Source organism: Scardinius erythrophthalmus, assembly GCF_964197995.2.
Source record: "Scardinius erythrophthalmus genome assembly, chromosome: 1".
Taxonomy (NCBI): domain Eukaryota; kingdom Metazoa; phylum Chordata; class Actinopteri; order Cypriniformes; family Leuciscidae; genus Scardinius; species Scardinius erythrophthalmus.
In genome coordinates, this window is record NC_138221.1 from 31,175,807 (window position 1) to 31,197,846 (window position 22,040).

At 38.8% G+C, this 22,040-nt stretch overlaps 1 protein-coding gene across 1 annotated transcript; it reads right to left on the minus strand.

Annotated features, from left to right (window-relative positions):
* Nucleotides 1-10,548: 10,548 nt before the first annotated feature.
* On the minus strand, nt 10,549-20,130 carry LOC308693424 (cytochrome P450 2K1-like). The gene is made up of 9 exons (XM_081370316.1): nt 19,923-20,130; nt 19,641-19,803; nt 18,945-19,094; nt 18,684-18,844; nt 18,408-18,587; nt 12,729-12,870; nt 12,456-12,640; nt 12,202-12,343; nt 10,549-12,115 (listed from the first exon to the last, which is right to left on the minus strand). The coding sequence occupies exons 1-9, from the start codon at nt 20,124-20,126 to the stop codon at nt 11,928-11,930; spliced, it is 1,515 nt and encodes a 504-aa protein (XP_081226442.1). The 5' UTR covers nt 20,127-20,130; the 3' UTR covers nt 10,549-11,927.
* Between the last annotated feature and the right edge of the window lie 1,910 nt (nt 20,131-22,040).

Sequence of the window (22,040 nt, forward strand, 5' to 3'; positions counted from 1 at the left end):
TCTCTCTCTCTCTCTCTCTCTCTCTCTCTCTCTCTCTCACACACACACACACACACACACACACACACACACAGTCAGTCCTCTTAAACATCTTTCATGGTGTTTTTTATTAAAACATTCGCAGATAGGAAACGCCAACGGTAAGCAACAAGAAGATAACCTTTTTCATTTACACCCTTAAATCGGTGTGACGCTCATGTAAGGATATACAATAGCGGTTATTCACAAACAATCACAACAATAAACAACAAAGTGCACTCACATGCTGCGTAATCAAAGCACGCAATAAACAGTAAGAAGAACTATAATCACATTAAAAAAATAACACATCGCTAAATGGGCAGTTCAGACCAGACGCGCTCTCTCTCTCTCGCTCTCTCTCTCTCACACACACACACACACACACACACACACACACACACACAGTCATTTCTCTTAAACATCTTATGGTCTTTTCATTAAAACATTCGCAGATAGATAGGAAACGGACGGTAAGCAACAAGAAGATAACCTTTTTCATTTCTTGAATAATTACAATTCATAATTTTAGCTAACTAGCTAAACAAGATGTCAACACAAATCCACAAATCTTCCGCTATTTCATTCATTCATTCATTGACGATGATAACGTGATGTGATTGGCCTGATGCCAACAAGTTCATGGCTTCCCTTGACACTGTCCTGACCAATCACAGGGGAGCAGTGTCGTGACAATAGCGTCACCTGATTGGTTAATAATTCTTTTTTTTTTCTATCAAGGGATGCCAACTCAGGCTGGCCTCCTCACAGACACAGGGTGCAGTACCATGTTTTCAACGCTCATTCACCATGTCACTTTTATAGGGGCGCTGTTTTACACATCATAAAACGCTCAGTAATGAATGAAGAGAGACGATGAGCAGATGAAAACAAAAGTGTTTAATAAATGACGATAATATTCTGAAAAAGTGAGGAAGCCTGGCTTCCCTTGGCCTCCGCAAGAAAACGCCACTGAATCTAACTGAATTAATTCCGATCGGTGAATCGGACTGTAGTGTTTACATGAACGCTAAACAAGTGATCGGTTGATGTGCTCTTTACCCTTGCTAAGAAAATTTCCGCTCCTCCGTGAGAGATGCGAGACCCGGCGCGTCTCAGTAATGACGCCACCGGCCTCGCGCCGTTCTCCCGCGGCCGTCAGCCTCGTCCTGCTCGCCACAGTAAACATGATGAATGAATGGCGACTGTAGAACGCAAAAGCCGAATCCCGGACATTTTGGGTCTCTAAATCCCTGGCAAACTCATCACTTACTTAGGCTAGCCTTGTTGTTTTCAACTGTGCTCTCTAACCGGTAGGCGTGGCCTCCTAAGGCAGCGAAGCAAGTGCATTCTGGGAGTTGTTGTCTTTCATCCACATAAGCCAAAAATACATTTTCTGGCTTTTCTCAGTCTAGAAAGCTCCAAATTCAAAAATTTCTCCACATTTCTTCTACTTAAATGACCTATTTTAAATACACATTCATCTTCCCAGAGGTGAAGTATCCCTTTAATTATCTCATTAACTTCAACACTGCTTCAGTGTTAATTTTAACACCCTGTAGTGTGGACACATATGTACACTGAGGAGTGTTAATTTAACACTGGGGATTTTGCTGTGTGGTCATATCTAGACTTGATTACTGCAATGCTGTTCTGGTTGGACTTCCATCATGTGCAACTAAACCTCTACAAATAATTCAGAACACTGCAGCTCGTCTTGTCTTCAACGAGCCCAAAAGGGCCCACGTCACTTCTCTGTTCATCTCTCTGCACTGGCTACCACTCACTGCTCGCATCAAGTTCAAGGCATTGACGCTTGCTTACAGATCTATCACAGGCTCAGCTCCCTCCTACTTTCACTCGCTCTTACGAGTCTACATCCCTACCAGAAGCCTACGATCTCTCCACTCTCTCGCTTCTGGGTCCTCTCGGTTGCAGAACCTGGCAGTGCTTATACTGTACGCCACCTTGCCATATCCAAGTGCTAAAAAATTCATTATAAATAAAATGCAAAAAGATATAAATGATTAAATTAGTGGTAAATTAAATATCTTTAAATACTAATACAAAAAGAAAAGAATAATACAATGGACTCTTTGTAAAGACTCAGAGTCTATTAACGGACTCTGATCTTGAGATGGTTATCCATGCTTTTATTTCGTCAAGTTTAGATTACTGTAACTCTCTTTTTACTTTTTTTAACAAATCCGCTATAAATCGTCTTCAAATGGTTCAAAATGCTGTGGCAAGGCTTTTAACAGGATTTGGTAGAAGGACACACATCCCTTCCATTTTGACCTCCCTACACTGGCTACCTATCAAATTTCGCATTGATTTTAAAATATTAGTTTTAACTTTTAGAGCTTTAAATGGTCAGGCACCACAATACATCGCTGACTTGTTATGCACACACTCTCCAGGCCGTACCCTTCGATTCTCAGGCCAGAGTCTTTTAATGGTCCCAAAGACTCGTTATAAAACCTGGGGAGACCTGTCTTTTCAGGTTGTAGCCCCCAGACTGTGGAATGCCCTGCCTTTGTTCATTCGTGTGGCTGACTCTGTCGATTCTTTTAAAAGGCAACTGAAGACACTGTTATTTAAACAAGCTTTTAGTTGACTGGGTTTTATTTTATTTTGGGCTTTTTAAATGTTTTAATTTTTATTGATTGTATAATAATGTGGTTGCACCTTGTAAAGCACTTTGTGATTTTATCTGTGACAAGCGCTCTATAAATAAACTTTACTTACTTACTTACTTACTAATGACTTGGGTATATAGGCCTATTATTTGGGCCTGTTATTTGTTCTAATGTCCACACAAAAACTGTCATTCTGACTGTCTGACGACCTGAGCACAACAGAGATAAATACACATACTCTTCTGACGTTTATACTGTAGCCTTGTGTAATTAAAATGTATTAAAGCTGAAATCCAAAAAAAAAAAAAAAAAAAACATAGGGTAACTTTTCCTGGGCGCACTGGCGCAAACTGCTGCACGCTCGCATGTATGTAGCAAAGGTCCGTATTCTGGAACACACAGATGAAGGAGCCTTGAAGTTGAAGGTTCTAACGTCTGTTCAGATGATCCTTATAATCTGGAACACGCAGATGAAGGATCACAGAAGAGAAGATTCTGAAGTCCGTACAGAAGATCCGGGCAATCTGGACACGCAGATCTGGAGGATCTCTGAAGAGAAGATTCTGAAGTTGGGGCAGAATATCTTGAAAATGGGGGTGTTAAGCTTGTGGTCGTTGTCTTTGTTGCTGTTTTCAAACTTCCCAAATTCACTTCTTGCAGAACTTCTTTGTTTCTCTCTTTAGAGCTTCAGAGTCTTGAGAGAGCAACTTCACAACTCCATAGAGTTGCAGCTTAGCACATCTTGTAACTGGAACCTTGAACCAGAACTGGAACAACTCTTTGTCTTAGAGAGAACCTTTTTAAACTCTCCTGAGAAGGAGGCATTTGCAAATTGGCGGCTTTCAGCGTTTAATTGGCTGATGCTGTCAGAGGTGGCCAACGTATGACCCCTCTTTGGCATGAGGTTCATTTGCATAGCTTAAATTTCATGTTTAGAACAATGTCTTTAAGGTTTTTCCTATGCATAATTCACTTTCAAAACCAATTCCAGATTAACCTACACATTGTGATGAAAAAATAAAGACCAAACATCATTGGGTAATATTGAACTTTTACCCATGCATTCATGTATACCTTAATAGGTAAGTTTGTATATTTTGCACAAACAACACTCATTAAGTATATACAGTTCTTTAAATAGATATGAAAACGATTTGCTCCATTTTGTCCATTGTGTGTCCATTTTGCATAGAAAATCCATACTTTGTGGCTTCAAGTCACATGGAAAAACCGGTTTGGTGAGTCTGAGAGTCAGTGGTCCTTCACACCTTGGTCTCAGGACTGAGGTGAACAATGGGCAAATGGTGATGGGATCAGTTTGTGATAAAATACATGCTAATGTCATCATTCTTCTCTTACACAAATGGAACCTGGCAATTGTCTTTGTAGGCTTATCTCCTTGCCCACCTACAGTAGTTCTTTGTTTGTGGAACTTCTTTTGGAGGTGTGAGTTTAGAGTCCTGTCCTTTTCATTATAGGGGCTTTCGCACCGGGTAGTTCTAAGAACTTAGTTCTAGGAACTAGCCACCAGAGTGGTTCCCAGAGAACTAATGGATCCCCTCCTGATTGCATTCGCACCGCCAGTAGGAACTCTGTGGTGACATAAGCCACGCTTGTTGTTGTGACTTTTATCTATCCAAAACTAGTCAAAGAAATGTTGTCTTTCATGTCTGTAACATAGGTCTTTCGTTTTTATTATAGGGAAATGTTGATTCGCAGTTTAATACGTTGCTTATACAAATGCATTTTATTTCAACATATTTCTGTCGATTTTTACTCATCTCAGTATAGCAATATAGTTTGCTAAAAGCGGATAATTCATTCCCACACAGAAACGCGATTCAAATTTGAACGGTCTTTTTGCGAGTTGTGGTAGAGCGCGCATCTCTGCCGTTCATTCATTTACACACACACAGAAACGCGATTTACTTGAGAATGAAAAAAAAAACTTACTACAGTATTCGTCAGCTCAGCTGCATCCGTTGCTCCTCGAAATACCAGCACTTCTAGGTACATTTTCCATTACGATAGTATTATTCCTCACAGCGCTGCGAGACGGTGTAAACAAGTACAATGATCTGATTAAGCTTGATGTGTTTTCTCTAGCTGATATGGGAGCGTTCACAGTTTGCATGGATTGCCTCAGTCATTTGCGTTTGAATAGTGCACGCTCTCCGTGGGCGGGGTCACATTAAAACTTAATGAGCTGAGATGAGAATGACTGACATCTCTCTCTTTTCATACAGATTACATAAACAGAGAATATTTGATATTTTATATAAACTACTTCATTTAAAAGAAGAGAATTCAAGCTTCATGCCTGTGTGTCTGTATGCCTGTTTGACTGAGTATTCGCTGAGTTATTGTTCATTTTCGGACGCGTTTCAGAATTGACTTCACTGACAGAGAGAAAGCAGAACTCACATCATGTTTATTTTTCATTATTTGGCAAAAAGCACATCACTTTGTTTTTAATGTGAGTATACACAAAAATAAAACACACTTAACAGGATCGATTGATGTATGAAACTGGTTTGTAATATCAAAGTCAACAGAGTATTTTGAGTCTCGTTTGAACTGATAAGAAAAAAAGCGAGCAAATCACGCCGGCTCGATAGCCGAGCCCAGGGGGGTTTTACCACTGTGGTGAATATAATTTATTATATCAGCCAAATGGTGATGGCAAGACAACTGCATCAGTGCACCTCCAAAACAGCAGGTCTTGTGGGGGTTTTTACGGTCTGTAGTGGTTAGTACCTGCCAAAAGAGGTGCAAGGAAGGACAACCGGTGAACAGGGTCATGGACGCCCAAGACTCACACATGCACATGGGGAGCAAAGGCTTGCCTGACTGGTCCGATCACACAAAAGAGCTACTGTAGCTCAAATAATTGCTGAAAACCTTAATGCTGCCCATGATAGAAATGTTTCAGAACACACAGTGCATAGTAGTTTGCTGGTTTGCAGCAGACCGGACAAAGTGCCCATGATGACCCCTGTCCACCACCGAAAGGGCCTACAATGGGCATGTGAGTGTCAGGACTGGACCACCCGACCAAGAGACAGCAGCAGGATGCACTGTTGGAAGAAGGCAGGCCGGTGGAGGGAGTGTGATGCACAGGGCAATGTTCTGCTGGGAAACTTTGGGTCCTGGCATTCATGTGGATGTTACTTTGACATGTATCACCTACCTAAATTTGTGGCAATGGTGGCAATGATGGCAGTGGCCTGTTTCAGCAGGACAATGCACCCTGCCACAATGCAAAAAATTGTTCAGAAAGGGTTTGAGGGACATGACAAAGAGTTCTAGGTGTTGCCTTGGCTTCAAAATTCCCCATAGCTCAATCCGATTGAGCATCTATGGGATGTGCTTGATGAACAAATCTGATCCATGGAGGCCCCACCTCACAACCTGATACCACAGGACACATACAGAGGTCTTGTGGAGTCCTTGCCTTGACATATCAGAGCTGTTTTGGCAGCATGAGGGGAAACTACATGATATTAGGCAGGTGGTTTTAATGCTGTGGCTGATCAGTATACATTGCAAATATTAAATCTAATGTAAACTAAATATAAACATGTCATTTTTGCAACCCCTGATGATACCAGATTAACCTACAATAAGATGACAGAAGAGGGGTAGTGAGAAAAGACCCAAACCGATATGAAGAGTTAAGACAGTGGAGGATAAACAAAAGAAACCAGAGGACAAAACAAAATACTGAAGGCCTCAAATTAAGTTTGTTGTTACAATAGACAACTGCGTAAGTAAACCGAAACTACGGTGTACGTTTCTGTAATTATAGTGTGCTTCCGTGTAGGTATAAGGGAACAATATGTTAAGTTTTGGGTAATAAAGGGGTACAACCAGATATACAACCTGCAAAGAACTTCGGAAGTAAACCGAAATTACGGTGTACGTTTCTGTAATTATAGTGTACCTCCGTGTAGGTATAAGGGAACAATATGTTAAGTTTTGGGCAATAAAGGGGTACAACCAGATATACAAGCAAATTATTTATAATTATAATGTAATTATTTTAAAACTAACAGGTACCTATTCTGTTAATATATTCCAGGCAAAAATTGTACGTCTGTTGTATATAAAAGTTTTTATCACATTTCTGGGAAAACATGTTCTTGTGCAATGTAGTTACAGGGTAATTTTGACATCTGTGGGTTGTAAATTAAATATATATATATATACTGTATATGGCTGTATGTAAGCACAGTATGATAAAAATTTAATCTGAAACAATTTTATAAACAGCTGATTTCGAAAAACATTGGCAATGCTATTTATTGGCTTTTCTTACTAAACTACTTAATGTTATGCCAAAAAAATAATAATAATTCGCCTATGACTTTAAATTAGAACGTACCATGTAGTACTTAGTCCTTACCTTATCACATTGTATTGCAATGACACTTAAATGTCAGGGCAAATATACTGTGTAATTAAAAGTTTTTTTTTTTTTTATATATAAGAGTAGCCTACCTTTCTCTGTAATTACTGTGCAAATAGTGTTGTTTCGTATTGTTACATAGTAAGTAGTGTTTGTTACCCGTTTCAACTGTGTAGTTACAGGCAGTGGCGGCTGGTGCTAAAATTTTTTGGGGGGGCACAACAAACTGAATTTTTAATTCAGGACTGAATGTAGGCTTATTGTTAAATAACAATTTAACAGTGATAATAATGTAGCTATCATTAGCCTAAAGTTTAGCTAAAACTTCAGCCGGTAGGGTAGCCAATTGCCAAATAAATCTGAATTTTTGGGCTAAATGGCGATGTATGGTATAATCTGAGTATTTAATTATTATTTTTCTATTTGAATAAAAAAAAAACCTGTATTTAATTTAAAAAAAAAAATAATAATATCCTGATCCATATTGTCCTACAAACAATGTTCACATTGAAGGTTATAAAAACAAACATAGTGTTGCTGTCTATCTGCAGTCTATCCATAAAGGGGTCAAATCACATTACATTCTAACATTGCAACATTACAATCTAAAAACAAAATAATGCTTTTTAAAGAAGTAGTTAAATTTACTAAACCAAAAAAAAAGAAGAAAAAAAAGCTAATATCATAAAAATACACATGTAGGTTTGAAATTCTCTAGCACATTTATGTTCACCAACAACAACAAATATTCAACAACAAATGTTTTAGCTAAATATATTTATAATTTAGTGCTAATGTATATTTTAGTCAGAATAATTGCGCTCCTATTCATTGCGCTCCGTCTGTTCGGCGCGCATGCACGCGGGGGCGCTCGTTCACGGAAGTATAGCTTGCAGAAAGCTCGCCCACTCATGACAGCAAACTGGACTTTCTAACATTTACAGATGGAGAATATGTCCGTGAAATGTAAGTTATGCACTGAGGAAATTATTGGATGTCACTTCAGCTTATGGCTAAATACTATTAGAGGTACATTTGTTTCCACCAATCGCTGCACAAGTTAAGGATACGTATGATGACGAAAGCACGTTAGTGCGAGCCCTCCCGGAACCCATAGAGAATGCATTGCAGTGCCTGCAGTTCGAAAAAAAAAATCTTTGAATGTAAGTCTATGGGAAGACTCTGGGCGATTCTCAGCCAGAGTGAAATCGCCCAAAAAGAGGCGGTACTCCACAGAACGTGACTCGGCGCTGATTGGACTATATCCAGAGGCAGAACAACAGTGAGTGACTGCTAGGTAACTCTGTGGTTGAATGAGATAGTGATTGAAAAAGTCCCTTTCACACTTTAGTGGTGCGTCGCCCGATCGCCCTAATGAAGAAACCGCCGCTGGTTACAGGGTAAGTGTAACTCCTGCGGGCTGTAAATTAAAGTGGTGCTTGTTACCCCCTTGTTCTGTGTAGTTACAGGGTAAGTGCAACTCCTGCGGGCTGTAAATTAAAGTGGTGCTTGTTACCCCCTTGTTCTGTGTAGTTACAGGGTAAGTGTAACTCCTGCGGGCTGTAAATTAAAGTGGCGCTTGTTACCCCCTTGTTCTGTGTAGTTACAGGGTAAGTGCAGTAAATATACAATAAAGGATCCAATTTAATTTCTGACTTTTATTTTACAAAAAAATGTCAAAACACTTTTTCATCTTAATAAAACATTATCTTTTCTAGAGTATACTCAAACAACAAAGTAACACATTATACCCCCCCCCCCACCCCTTTTTATTTGCTTCTCTTGCTTTTCTTCTTCTTTCTTTTCTTGCTCTTTTTTTTCTTAACTTCCACTGAGGGACTCTGAAGTTGAGGAGTTGATGGAGTCCCATTGGTCTTGCTGCACTGCAAAAATATGAATATATATACATGCTCTTAGCAAGCTACACCTTCAGTTTTAAGTTGTCGAACAATCCTCCACTCTAAAACATTTTGTGCCACCTGATATTAACTGTAATTTTGAAGAAAACACATTTTGGTGAAGTTTGAGGCAGATCATGGGGGGGTAGTGATATTTTATAGTGATAATGACTGTAGTGCAGCAGAAAATGTTTTTAAAAAAGGCATAGTTGTTCTGACAGCAAAAAAAAAACTAAAAAGCATGAAACACAAACATGAGGGCTGTGGCACTATAGGAACAGCATATCTTTGTGTCATTGCAGATGGGACAGCAGACTTCATCTTTTCAATTTCCTTTTTCAAAAAATCACATTCATCTTTGAGCAAGGTGATCTCTGCTTTAAGAGTGATAATCTTATCTTTGAAAGAAAGAAAGAAAGAAAGGTTAGACGTTTCAATTTTACTCCTGCTCTACTCCAGGGCTTATACTTGTGACCACTTTCCTATTTTTTAAAACATCAAATTTAAGAACTAAACATCACTGGTACTGTACATTATAAATGCACTTGTTAAAGGATTAGTTCACCCCAAAATGAAAATTTACAACGGACTTCATTGGTCACCATCGTTAAGTCCAAATCAATGCAGTTTCAAAAGTCTTTTAAGTGTTTAAAAGGGCTGTACGCGATCACAGCTGAAGAAGAGGTTGTTATCTAGCGAAACGATAGGTCATTTAAAAAAAAGAAATATATAATTTATAGACTTTTTACCTTCAATAGTTCGGATTGAGCTGATCAACAAACGGACAGGGAACTAAGTTACGTCATCACGTTGAAAGGTCACGCCTGAAAGGTCACGCCTGCGCCGGCAATACTATTTGAACTACTATTCATATTCATCAGAATGTTATTCATATACTATTCATATTTACTGAATACTATTTCTATATATACAATCGCAAACAATACTATTTGAATTATCCTCCTACGTACGGTCGCATTGTAAACAGTGGGGCGGTAAATTCGGCCGGCGCAGGCGTGACCTTTCAACGTGATGACGTAGTTCCCTGTCCGTTTGTTGATCAGCTCAATCCGAAATATTGAACTATTGCCACAGCCCTCAGGTTTGTTTCATGCTTTTTTTTTTTTTTTTGCTGTCAGAACAACTATGCCTTTTTAAAAAACATTTTCTGCTGCACTACAGTCATTATCACTATAAAATATCACAACCCCACCATGATCTGCCTCAAACTTCACCAAAATAAACTACAGTAATATCAGGTGGCACAAAATCTTTAGAGTGGAGGGTTGTTCGACAACTTAAAATTGAAGGTGTAGCTTGCTAAGAGCATGTGTATACTGTATATTCATATTTTTGCAGTGCAGCAAGACCAATGGGACTCCATCAACTCCTCAACTTCAGAGTCCCCAGTGGAAGTTAAGAAAAAGAAGAGCAAGAAAAGAAAGAAGAAAAGCAAGGGATGCAAATAAAAGGGGGGGGGGTATAATGTGTTACTTTGTTGTTTGAGTATACTCTAGAAAAGATAGTGTTTTATTAAGATGAAAAAGTGTTTTGACATTTTTTTGTAAAATAAAAGTCAGAAATTAAATTGGATCCTTTATTGTATATTTACTGCACTTACCCTGTAACTACACAGAACAAGGGGGTAACAAGCACCACTTTAATTTACAGCCCGCAGGAGTTACACTTACCCTGTAACTACACAGTTGAAACGGGTAACAAACACTACTTACTATGTAACAATACGAAACAACACTATTTGCACAGTAATTACAGAGAAAGGTACTCTTATTAAAAAAACTAAACAAAAAAACTTTTAATTACACAGTATATTTGCCCTGACATTTAAGTGTCATTGCAATACAATGTGATAAGGTAAGGACTAAGTACTACATGGTACGTTTTAAATTAAAATCATAGCAAAAACAAATTTTTTTTTTTGGCTTAACGTTAAGTAGTTTAGTAAGAAAAGCCAATAAATAGCATTGCCAAAAAGTTTAATTTACAACCCACAGATGTCAAAATTACCCTGTAACTACATTGCACAAGAACATATTTTGCCAGAAATGTGATAAAAACTTTTATATACAACAGACGTACAATTTTTGCCTGGAATATATACAGAATAGGTACCTGTTAGTTTTAAAATAATTACATTATAAATAATATGCTTGTATCTGGTTGTACCCCTTTATTACCCAAAACTTAACCTATTGTTCCCTTATACCTACACGGAGGTACACTATAATTACAGAAACGTACACCGTAATTTCGGTTTACTTCCGAAGTTCTTTGCAGGTTGTATATCTGCTTGTTACCCCTTTATTACCCAAAACTTAACATATTGTTCCCTTATACCTACACGGAAGTACACTATAATTACAGAAACGTACACCGTAGTTTCGGTTTACTTACGCAGTTGTTTGCGGGTCGTAATATAAAGTGTTACCATAGAAATTCATACATGTGTTAGTATTTGAAACAAGAAAATCATTTTGTCCCAGTGTTTTCTGCAATACCTCTACTATCTTTGACAAAGTACCTTCTGTTTTTATCTGTTACTGTTTATCTCTGCAGTAACCTATTGTTAAGGTTACATTTTTACCATGTGTCATTAACATTGTGTCCTTACCGATACAAACTGTCATTACCGCAGCACATTTATTTTAATTATTAATCAGATTTTTGTTTGCAAAAATTATTTTAACATTTCAGTAGAGATGATTTAGACATTGTGTGAAAACAACACATTTTTTAATTATATTTTTTTACTACAAAACGTTTTCGTAAAAGAAATTAACAAACTAAATATGCAAAATATGCACCTGCTGCTCAAGATGTTTTATGGAATAAAAAAAGGTCAGAAGTGATTTTGGTTTGTGGAGTTATTCGCATACATTTTGTGAATTTAATCATTCCAGTTCTTGAGATAAAATGTCTTCTTTCTGTTTTGATTGTCAGGTTTCAGAAGCGTCTGATCGCACACAGCTTGTGTGGAGACGGATTCAACGTGATTCCGACTATTCCTTTGAGATCCAGATCATCTCCAGACACTCCAGGTGGAGTTGTGAAGCGGTAGCTCTGAAGGAGGGAAGTGAAGAACAGGAAGAGCTCCATCCTGGCCAAACTCTCTCCCAAGCAAACCCTTCGGCCTGAGAGAGATACAGACAAACTGTTTTAAATTCCAAATTAAATGTTTAATTCTTTAAAACACTGCTGTTTAGAGTTGAGTGTATACCTGCAGAAAAGGGCATGAAAGCATCTCTCTTTACAAGCTGGCCCTTCTCATCTAGGAAGTGTTCTGGGTAAAAGCTGTTCGGTTTCTCCCATTCGCTCGGATCCTTCAAAACAGACGTCAGCAGAGGAACTACAGTGGTACCCTAGAAATGGAGGGGAGGGGAGGGGAGGGGAGGGGAGGGGAGGGGAGGGGGGGCAATGTTCAAGATGCACATAGTATTTTTCTAGGGCTAAATATTTATTCCACTCACTGACCTTCTTGATGAAGTATCCATTGAAGTGAACATCACAGCTGGTTATATGCGGCAGACTCAAGGGAACAATATTAGCCAGTCTCTGGGTTTCATGAATCACAGCGTCTGTATACGGTAATTTCTTTCTATCTTCCACCGCTGGCTGACGTCCACCGATCACTCGGTCAATCTCCTCATGAACTTGATCTACATAAAAATGCAACACACATTTGTTCCTGTAGACAACATTAAACTCAGCATTGAGGAAAACTCTTGGCATTACTGTGTTTTTTACCCTGTATATGAGGGTATTTGGCCATGAGCATCAAACCCCAGCGCAGAGTCGTTCCTGTCGTGTCAGTACCAGCACCAAACAGATTTGCCACCGTCACAAGAAGATTCTCCTGGTGAAAGTGTGTGTCCTTCTTGCAGGATTGCTGACAAGCAAAAATACATTCAAAATGCTCAATTAAACTTCTAATAGAAAACGTAAACATCAAAATTCATGTAGTTGTATTTTACGAACCAAAATCCAAAATTACATAAAAACTTCAAACAATACAAACTTTGGAGAAAAAGAAACAAAGCAATGCATGAAACGAGAAACAGGTGCAATGCATTAATCAAACAATGAATGACCATGGTAACAAAAGCTAACAAAGGAACACTTTAAAAATACAACTGAAACTCAGACTAAATGTGATAGTAACACTTTACAATAAGGTCACATTAGTAGTAAGTATTAACATGAACTAACCATGAGCAATACCTTTGTTAAAGTAATTATTCTTTTTTCAACGTAAGGCCTGGGACACACTACACGACTTTCAAATCTTAACCGCTTTTAAAACTGTGGGAGACCACAGACATAAGGGCAGTTTCAACCGATTTTTAGCATTTTAATCTTCCGAATTCACACACTAGAAGATTCGTCCCAGGCCGCGAGACCGCACACCTGTCCACAGTATTAACATTTTCACAGTGAGACGATATCTCATGGAGACTCGCGAGATCAAACTTGAGGAGAAAAACAAATGGAGGGCGATCAACGTCGTCAGCTGTTTTAAAGTTTAATGTCAAGTAAAGTCAAGTTTATTTATATAGCGCTTTTCACAACAAAGGTTGTATCAAAGCAGCTTCACAGTAATAAATTAAAACAACACATCAATGTTTGTTTCTAGTGGAACGTCCACATTTGGTAATGGGCAATTCCGCGCAAAACTGTCACATCCATAACGCCAACAAAATACCATGGCATTGTGTTGGCGTTATGGATGTGACAGTTTTGCGTGGAATTGCTCTAATTCTGATCAATAATATCGTTGATTGATTAATTAAATTAAATATCCCCAAACATCCCCAACTGAGCAAGCCAAAGGCGTCGCATCTGAACGCGTTGCTGTCTTTGGAGCTCCATCGATTGATTTATAATTCTTGATTTCTCTTTATACTCACTTACAACGAACATTTTCTACTTTTCCTCACCTCATAGTTACAACGCGGACTGTTGAGCAGACGCGTCTCAAGCCTAGTGATCCAACGCTGGATACTCCTATAGGTTACGTCCGTGGATCACGGCTGAACGCGTCTTTTCCGCACTCATTTACAAACAAACATTTTTTCGTCTATCGTGCGTATACTCTACACCCGTACCACTAAAAAGACGGATTATATCCAAGACTTCAGCCATAAATTAGTATTAATATTGATAGCATCACTGGTAGCGTCGTTGCTAACTTAACGTTACTGTCCATCTGTTAAAATGGGGAATATATCAGATGTAAGTAGTCTACCTTTTTGGTGCAGGTGAGGACACATTTGAGCTGCACGTGGTGAAGTCTGAGCTGGAAGCTGTTGAGAACCAGATCCACGACCTTTTAGTGAGAAAAGCCGAGCTGATAGACCGGCGTTTGGCTCTTAAAACATCACGCGCCGATGCACACAAATCAGAGATTAACATTACTAACCCGCTGACTCCGACCTCGTCTACTCTACTCCGTGCATTTCTCAACATCGGTCCCGAGCGTCGAGGTCGCGATCAGCCATGGTCTCGTTCACTCCGGCTCCAACATGCCACCACGAAGCCTGGATATTTCCGCAGCGGAAGACACGAGTCAGGTCTAGACCAAGAAAACTCTCTCCGACCCTCCCGGTTTTCGAGATATCCACACAAAACCGCTTCTCCCCTCTTCGCGAAACAGAACGCGATGCTGTGAACATCGGCGATTCCATCGATCGACACGTACATGCTACGTTAAATAAAAGTAAGGTGCACAGTCACTGCTTTCCTGGTGCTCGTGTTTCTGAAATCGCTGCTCGCATTCCCGAGACTCTGAACGAGCGCATTGGAACTGTGGTCCTGCACGCGGGAGTGAACGGCATCAGGCTGCGCCAGACGGAGGTTCTGAAGAAAGACTTCGGGAATCTGATCGATACGGTACGCAGCACATCGCCTGAAATAACGATCATTGTGTCAGGACCGCTTCCCACGTACCAACTAGGTCATGAAAAGTTTAGTAGATTATTCGCGCAATCGCGCTAAATGAATGGTTAATGTCATGGTGCAATGAGCAGAAACTGCTCTTTGTAAATAATTAGAAACTGTTTTGGGAGCGTCCTAGGCTTTACCGTGCTGATGGCTTACACCCAAGCAGATTCGGATCGGATCTTCTGTCAGATAACATCTCCAAAATGTTAAATACCTTTTGACTAGTAACCAAAAGTCCAAATCATAGTCTCTGCTGCACCAATTTAATTGATAAAAATAGTGTTGAACATCGCATAGAAACTGTGTCTATTCCTCGTTTAGTGAGATCAAATAATAAATCTACTGCAGGATCTAGGAAAAATCTAATTGTTATTAAAACAGAAAATGTTGCTATTAGTAATCAAAAACAATTTCTAAAGCTGTCTTCTAAACATTAGATCACTCACACCTAAGGCAGTTATTGTAAATGAAATAGTCACAGATAATAGCTTCGATGTACTTTGCCTTACTGAAACCAGGCTTAAACCAAATGATTATTTCGGTCTAAATGAGTTTACTCCATCAGGATACTCCTATAAGCACGAGCCCCGTCTGATTGGTCGTGGCGGCGGTGTTGCAACAATCTATAGAGATATTCTCAATGTTACTCAGAAAACGGGCTATAAGTTTATTTCGTTTGAAGTACTTGTACTAAATGTTACGCTCTTAGATGTTCGAAAAACATCCCTATTATCTCTAGCCTTGGCTACCGTATATAGACCGCCTGGGCCTTACGCTGATTTCCTAAAAGAGTTTGCAGATTTTCTCTCAGACCTATTAGTTAATTTCGATAAAGCATTAATTGTTGGAGACTTTAATATCCACGTAGATAATTCAAATGATGCGCTAGGGGCTGCGTTTACAGATTTATTAAACTCCTTTGGGGTCAAGCAAAACGTTACCGGACCAACTCATCGTTTTAATCATACACTGGATTTAATTATATCACATGGAACCGATCCAACCGATATAGATATCATTCCACAAAGTGACGATGTCACTGACCATTACATGGTAACTTGCATATTACGTACTCCTGTAATATATCATGCTGCGCCGCATTATCGATTAGGCAGAACAATCCTTCCATCCACCATAGATAATTTTTCAAATTGCTTATCGGATCTGTCTCAGCTGCTGCCTGATTGCTTATCGGATCTGTCTCAGCTGCTGCCTGAACCTAAACAAACAGATGAACTTGAGGAATTAACTAGCACTATGAGCACCATTCTCTCTGGAACATTGGATATTGTTGCACCCATTAGATTAAAAAAGGTCAGAGAGAAAAGTACAGCACCATGGTACAACAATCCTACGCATGTTCTAAAGAGAGAAACCCGTAATTTAGAGCGTAAATGGAAAAAAACTAACTTAGAGGTCTTTAGAATCGCATGGAAAGACAGTATGTCACGTTATAAAAAGGCCCTAAAAGAGGCCAGGGCTGAGCACCTCCGCAAACTAATAGAAAACAACCAAAACAATCTAGGTTCTTATTTAACACCGTGGCTAGACTAACAAATAAACAGATGTCTCCTGAACAAAATATTCCGTTACAGTTTAGTAGTAATGATTTCATGAACTTCTTCACTGAGAAAATAGAAAACATCAGAACCACAATTGTAAACGTTCAATCCTCAATCGCGCCTTATAATTCAGCCTCAATTATCACCCCGCAAGAACAATTACAGTGCTTTACAACTATAGAACAAAAAAGGTTAAATAAACTTATCACTTCATCTAAAACAACAACATGTTTACTAGATCCTATACCAACTAAACTATTGAAAGAAGTGTTATCTGTAGTGGAAGAGCCTCTCCTTAATATTATTAACTCGTCTTTATCTTTAGGTTATGTTCCAAGAACATTTAAATTGGCAGTTATAAAACCTCTCATTAAGAAACCACAATTAGATCCACATAATCTAGCAAATTATAGACCCATTTCAAATCTACCTTTTATGTCTAAAATACTAGAAAAAGTTGTGTCCGCTCAACTGGGCTCTTTCTTGCAAGAAAATGACACCCTTTGAAAAGTTTCAGTCTGGATTCAGGCTGCACCATAGCACTGAAACAGTGCTCGTTAAAATCATAAATGATTTACTAATGGGAAGAAATACAAAGGAGAAAAAAAGAATATGGGTGATCTTCTTTCTCAATACTCCACTTTTGTGGCTTGTTTGTGGCTGCCAAGTTTCAGCTATAGAAGCACGCAACATCCGGTTGGTTAAGTTTGCTCGCTCTCATTGGCTATCGCTGGTATCACATCAGAGGCAGCCCGATCAAGAATCATGAGAACATGTTTGTATTTATGATTTGAGATTGTGCGGGGTCCGATGTGATCGAGAGCAGTAAAATAATCGTAATGACACGCACTTGAGGATTTTTTTGGACAAAAAGTCGTTTGCGAGAAGCCTTGAATCAGGTCACACACCCCAGATCATTGGGGGCGCAAATCAGGCCCAAAATTGGGCTTAAAATCTTCAAGTGTGTGGCCAGCCTTAGGAAAAAATACAACTGTTTATTGTTAGTTCATGTTAACCTGTGTCATGGCTCTGTGGAATACTTGATTCTGATTGGTCAATAGCGCTATCCAGCGGTAAGTTATTCCCAGATAACAACTGCTCAAAGCAGATGCAGGCTCATCCGAGTCACTGATCAACAGTGCTATATTAAAACTCAGTCGAATCAATATTTTGTGTACAGCTATTTAATTATGCCATCCAGTATTCTGGACTTGCTCTCTCTTGTTTCATACAAGCGCAGCTGCTGCCATTTTGAGACTATTGTTTAGTACACAGTTGGATTATGAGGTAGGCATACAAACAGGTACGATTTTAAAACAGTTTAATCTGAAATCAATATATCTTATCCACATAATTATTTATAAGGTGAAATGCTGTGTAAAAAGTGATATGAATGACTGTTCACCGCATCTCTTAAATGTCCGTTTAGTTTGAACTTGCCGCGCTGTAACGGCTCTCTCCGTGGAAGCTTTGCGTTTAAAAACCCAATAAAATATTTCAGCACAGATCAATATTTCATGTCTAATTATTTATTTGTGTGGCAAGTAGCTGTGTAATAAGTGGGATAATGTAAATCCAGCCGGTGGTTCTCTCAAAATAACCCCCTTCAGGCTTCATACATTATCCCTTACATATTAACTTTTAATTTGAATAATGTATTAATAAATTTTGAAATTAACATCAACTATGATGAATAAATGCTTTGGAATATGTTTAATTGTTAGTTCATCTTAAATTAACTAATGTTTACAAAAGGAACCTTATTGTAAAGTGTCGCCAATATTTAGTTTTAGCATATTTTGTGCACATTTAATTTAGCCTACATTTTAATAACTAATAATTAAATAAATAATTGGGTTTAAATATGCTGATGATTTCTTTTTACTTTCTCCTGTATTTCTATGGAACAAGGTGATTTCTGTACCTCATCACTCTGTTTGCGGATGAGAAAGGAGTCGACAAACCCTCTGCTGTCGTGTGGATTTAGAGTCTCCAGCAGTCCAGTGATCAACTTTGTCATATCTGCTCTATTTTTCAATATATTTCTTATAACAATCCTTTTGCTGTTGAGGAATGGACCCAACCACGGAAATATATTATAAAGCTGCAAGTACACACAGAGAAAAAAAAATGCATGTATTAATAAGTTTAAAAAAAGAATGAAGTCACCAATAACATACAGTAAAACATACTTCCATACCATCATAGAAGTCGATCCACTAACTCGAATATTTTCATTTGCCCTGTTGACCATTTCTGTGAATTGAGGGTCTGTGTATTCAAATCTGCTGCCGTACACAATAGAGGAGATGATGTTTGACACAGCGTAGTTCACAGGCCGTGTTGTGTCGAAGGGTTTCCCTGTGAAGAGCAAACAAATGTCTCTCAACGGATACTTTAAACTAAGATATATAAACTCATATAACTATGATTGCAGATGTCCATGTGTTTCAGCTTATACCTTCAAACTTATCAAACTCTCCTTTCAGATACTGAATTTCCTCTATGATTTTCTCTTCACTTCCTCTCTTGCCCATCCCGAAGTCCCGCAGGTTGCTGAGAGCGAAGCGTCGCATCTCTCTCCAGTTCTCTCCATTGGAAAAGACGATTCCTGATCAACACAGACAAAACCAACTGACCGTGAGTCTCAGCAACAACACAAGCAGAAAATGATTACTTACTGGGTTAAACATACGTTAACCATAGACCTTTGGGACTTATACAGTGTCAGCTTGCTTATACATGTTATAGACTATGTCAGGTTAATAAGCGACTAATCATTTTCACCACTGACTACGCAGTAAAATAAAAAAAATTTGAGAGAACATCACATAAGCTGATTTCATAGTGATGTTGATTTTCAATCAAGTATTCATTACTTCAATTAGCTCATTGTTTCTGCTTATATTATTACATTGTTTAAATTAATACATTTTTAGCTAACTGTGATTTTGTACATGTACATTTCTGAAACACATAACTTAGCCAGTTATCACTGATAACAGATCACTCTAAATTGTAATGTGGACTCATGCATTTTCTGTAAAGCTGCTTTGAAACAATGTGTATTGTGAAAAGCGCTATACAAATAAATGTGAATTGAATTGAATTGAATCTTTTGAGTTAAAAAAAAAAAAAAAAAAAAAAAGATTCCTACCATGTTCTTTGTTCATTATCCTGAAACCAGGTCCAATTTTTCTGTCGCCGAACTCTTCTGCATAGTTCACGAGAGCTTCTTTGACAGTTTTGTACCCAACTAAGACCACCGTTTTTCTGGGACCCAAAAAAACTTGGAATATGTTTCCGTAGGTTTTGGACAGCTGGAGGACACAGAGAAAGACATTTACAAACAAATCTTAAAATGACACAGAGAAAGACATTTACAAGCAAATCTTAAAATGTTAGACTACTATTCATTTTAAACGTATCAAGTTCTCACCTCACAAAGGGTGTCAAAGGGTCTCTCGAGGTCAAGGGTCAGCAGGTTCCCCAGCAACGGCAGAGGATTGGGTCCCGGTGGCTCTTTCCCCTCTTTCTGAGATCTGGATCCAGAGGAAAGCAAATACAAAACCAGAAGCAACAGCAAAGCACCCAGTAATGTACCTGTGCTGAGAAACTGCAGAAGTGACTCGATTACAGCCATTTTCTCTCTCAGCTTCTGAACTGATGCACTCGCAGATTTATAGCTGCTTTTCAAGGGAGGGACCTTGTGTGATCCTAAACAAATTGACAAAAAAATCCATTATAATAGAGACTTGTTATGGTTACATCAGCATGTGTGTGACACTTTGCGGTGAATTATTAACAGTCTTCAGCTTGTTAAAACAAGAAGGGAACATCATGGCCTTATTGCTAAACACAAAATCTTTGCTCCAGTATTATTGCATTAAAACTAGATTAAAGACGCATCTCTTCAGCCAGGCATTCATATAATATTTTTAATCTTACAGTTAAATCCGGTCTTTAGTTCATAAACGCCAGAGGAGAACTGGCCCCCGACTGAGCCTGGGTTCTCCCAAGGTTTTTTTTTTCTCCATTAGGTCACCTGATGGAGTTTTGGTTCCTTGCCACTGTTGCCTTTGGCTTGCTCAGTTGGGGATATTTTGGGGATATTTAATTTTAATTTTATCAATCAATAAATTCCAATAGAAACAAACCTTGTTGTATTATTTTAATTTAATACTGTGAAGCTGCTTTGATACAATCTGTATTGTGAAAAGCGCTATACAAATACACTTGACTTGACTTGACTTGACATTTACATGATTAAAACAAGTCTTGTGGTTTATATATGCACTAAATATTGTTGTATTGTCTACTTTCCCAGCAATGCTACGGTCTAACGGACTTAACGGACACGCGCACGTGGCAGCCATTGTAAGTCCACAAGAACGAAAGTGCATATGAAGTGTTCCATTTGGGACAGGGCCTGTGTACTTGCGTTTGGATGCTCCTGTAAACGCGTGTGTTCCCTTCTGTGACGAAGTCTGGCAGTCGGTTGAAGATACGTTCCGAGGGACAGCACTCGTTGTTGAATGGTTGGTTGGCTTTGCCGGGTGGCAGATTTTCCTGGATTGCGGGTTGCTTTGCAACAGAGTTTCCTCTGAGTCTGAGGCTGCGTTCCAGTCCACTTTTATCAACTGGGCGAAATTTTGCAATCTCAAAATTCCGGCCAGTTGGTAATACCTAGAATATCAAAATCAACTGCTGGCGCCAGATCCTTCTCCTATTTAGCACCAACACTTTGGAACAGTCTTCCTACCATTGTCCGGGAAGCAGACACACTCTGTCAGTTCAAAGCTAAACTAAAAACACGTCTCTTTGACCTAGCATACACATAACACATTATAGACTTCTATAATTCAATGTTAGGCTGCATAGATTAGGTCACCCGGAAACGGGAACACTTATGATGTACTCGTTACATCATAAGAAGAATGGCATCTACGCTAATTTTAGTGTTTTTGTTTATCCCGAGGTTTTCCCGCAGCCTGCCGGATCCCGGCTGTATCCAGATCTGATGAAGGATCTGCGCCTGGACCCGACGTCATAACGGGGTGCTAAAGTGCCAACTAGTTTCTCCTTATGGAGGATCCCTTTACCACTCTACAGATAAAGCATTGTCGGGAAAATTCGGTTCACGTGGCTACCCCGAAATGATCAAATTCTGTATCAAAAATGTTAAGGCCAGACAAGTAGTTTTTTAAGGCTTGGTTTGTAGGGAATTACAAACCTGTGCACATATTCAAACGCGCATAACTATAGACTGAACTCGTAATACGCATGTGCACCCCATCAGTGTTCCTCACAGGTTTCGCATTTAAAGTCTGTGTAGAGTTTCCTGTTAAAACGGTGTCGTGTTAGCGGCCCCTAAGTTAATAACTAATGATCACTGTGACGGAAGTGAATCAATCAAATTAACTTTAGCTGGAAAATAACTTTATTCAAGAACTGCTATAAAGCCAAAACAATCTCTGTTACTTTAAACTATCCTTGTATCTCTGTGAAGCCGCACTGGAACAATCTACATTGTTAAAAGCACTATATAAATGAAGAT

What these genes read in the sequence shown, in the direction of transcription:
- LOC308693424 (XM_081370316.1), bottom strand. Translation starts at nt 20,126, where the DNA reads ATGGCTGTAATCGAGTCACTTCTGCAGTTTCTCAGCACAGGTACATTA. An exon ending in CAAATACCCTCATATACAGG is followed by an intron (nt 12,641 to 12,728) that starts GTAAAAAACACA and finishes ATTTTTATGTAG; the next exon opens with ATCAAGTTCATGAGGAGATT. An exon ending in TTTCATGCCCTTTTCTGCAG is followed by an intron (nt 12,116 to 12,201) that starts GTATACACTCAA and finishes TATCTCTCTCAG; the next exon opens with GCCGAAGGGTTTGCTTGGGA.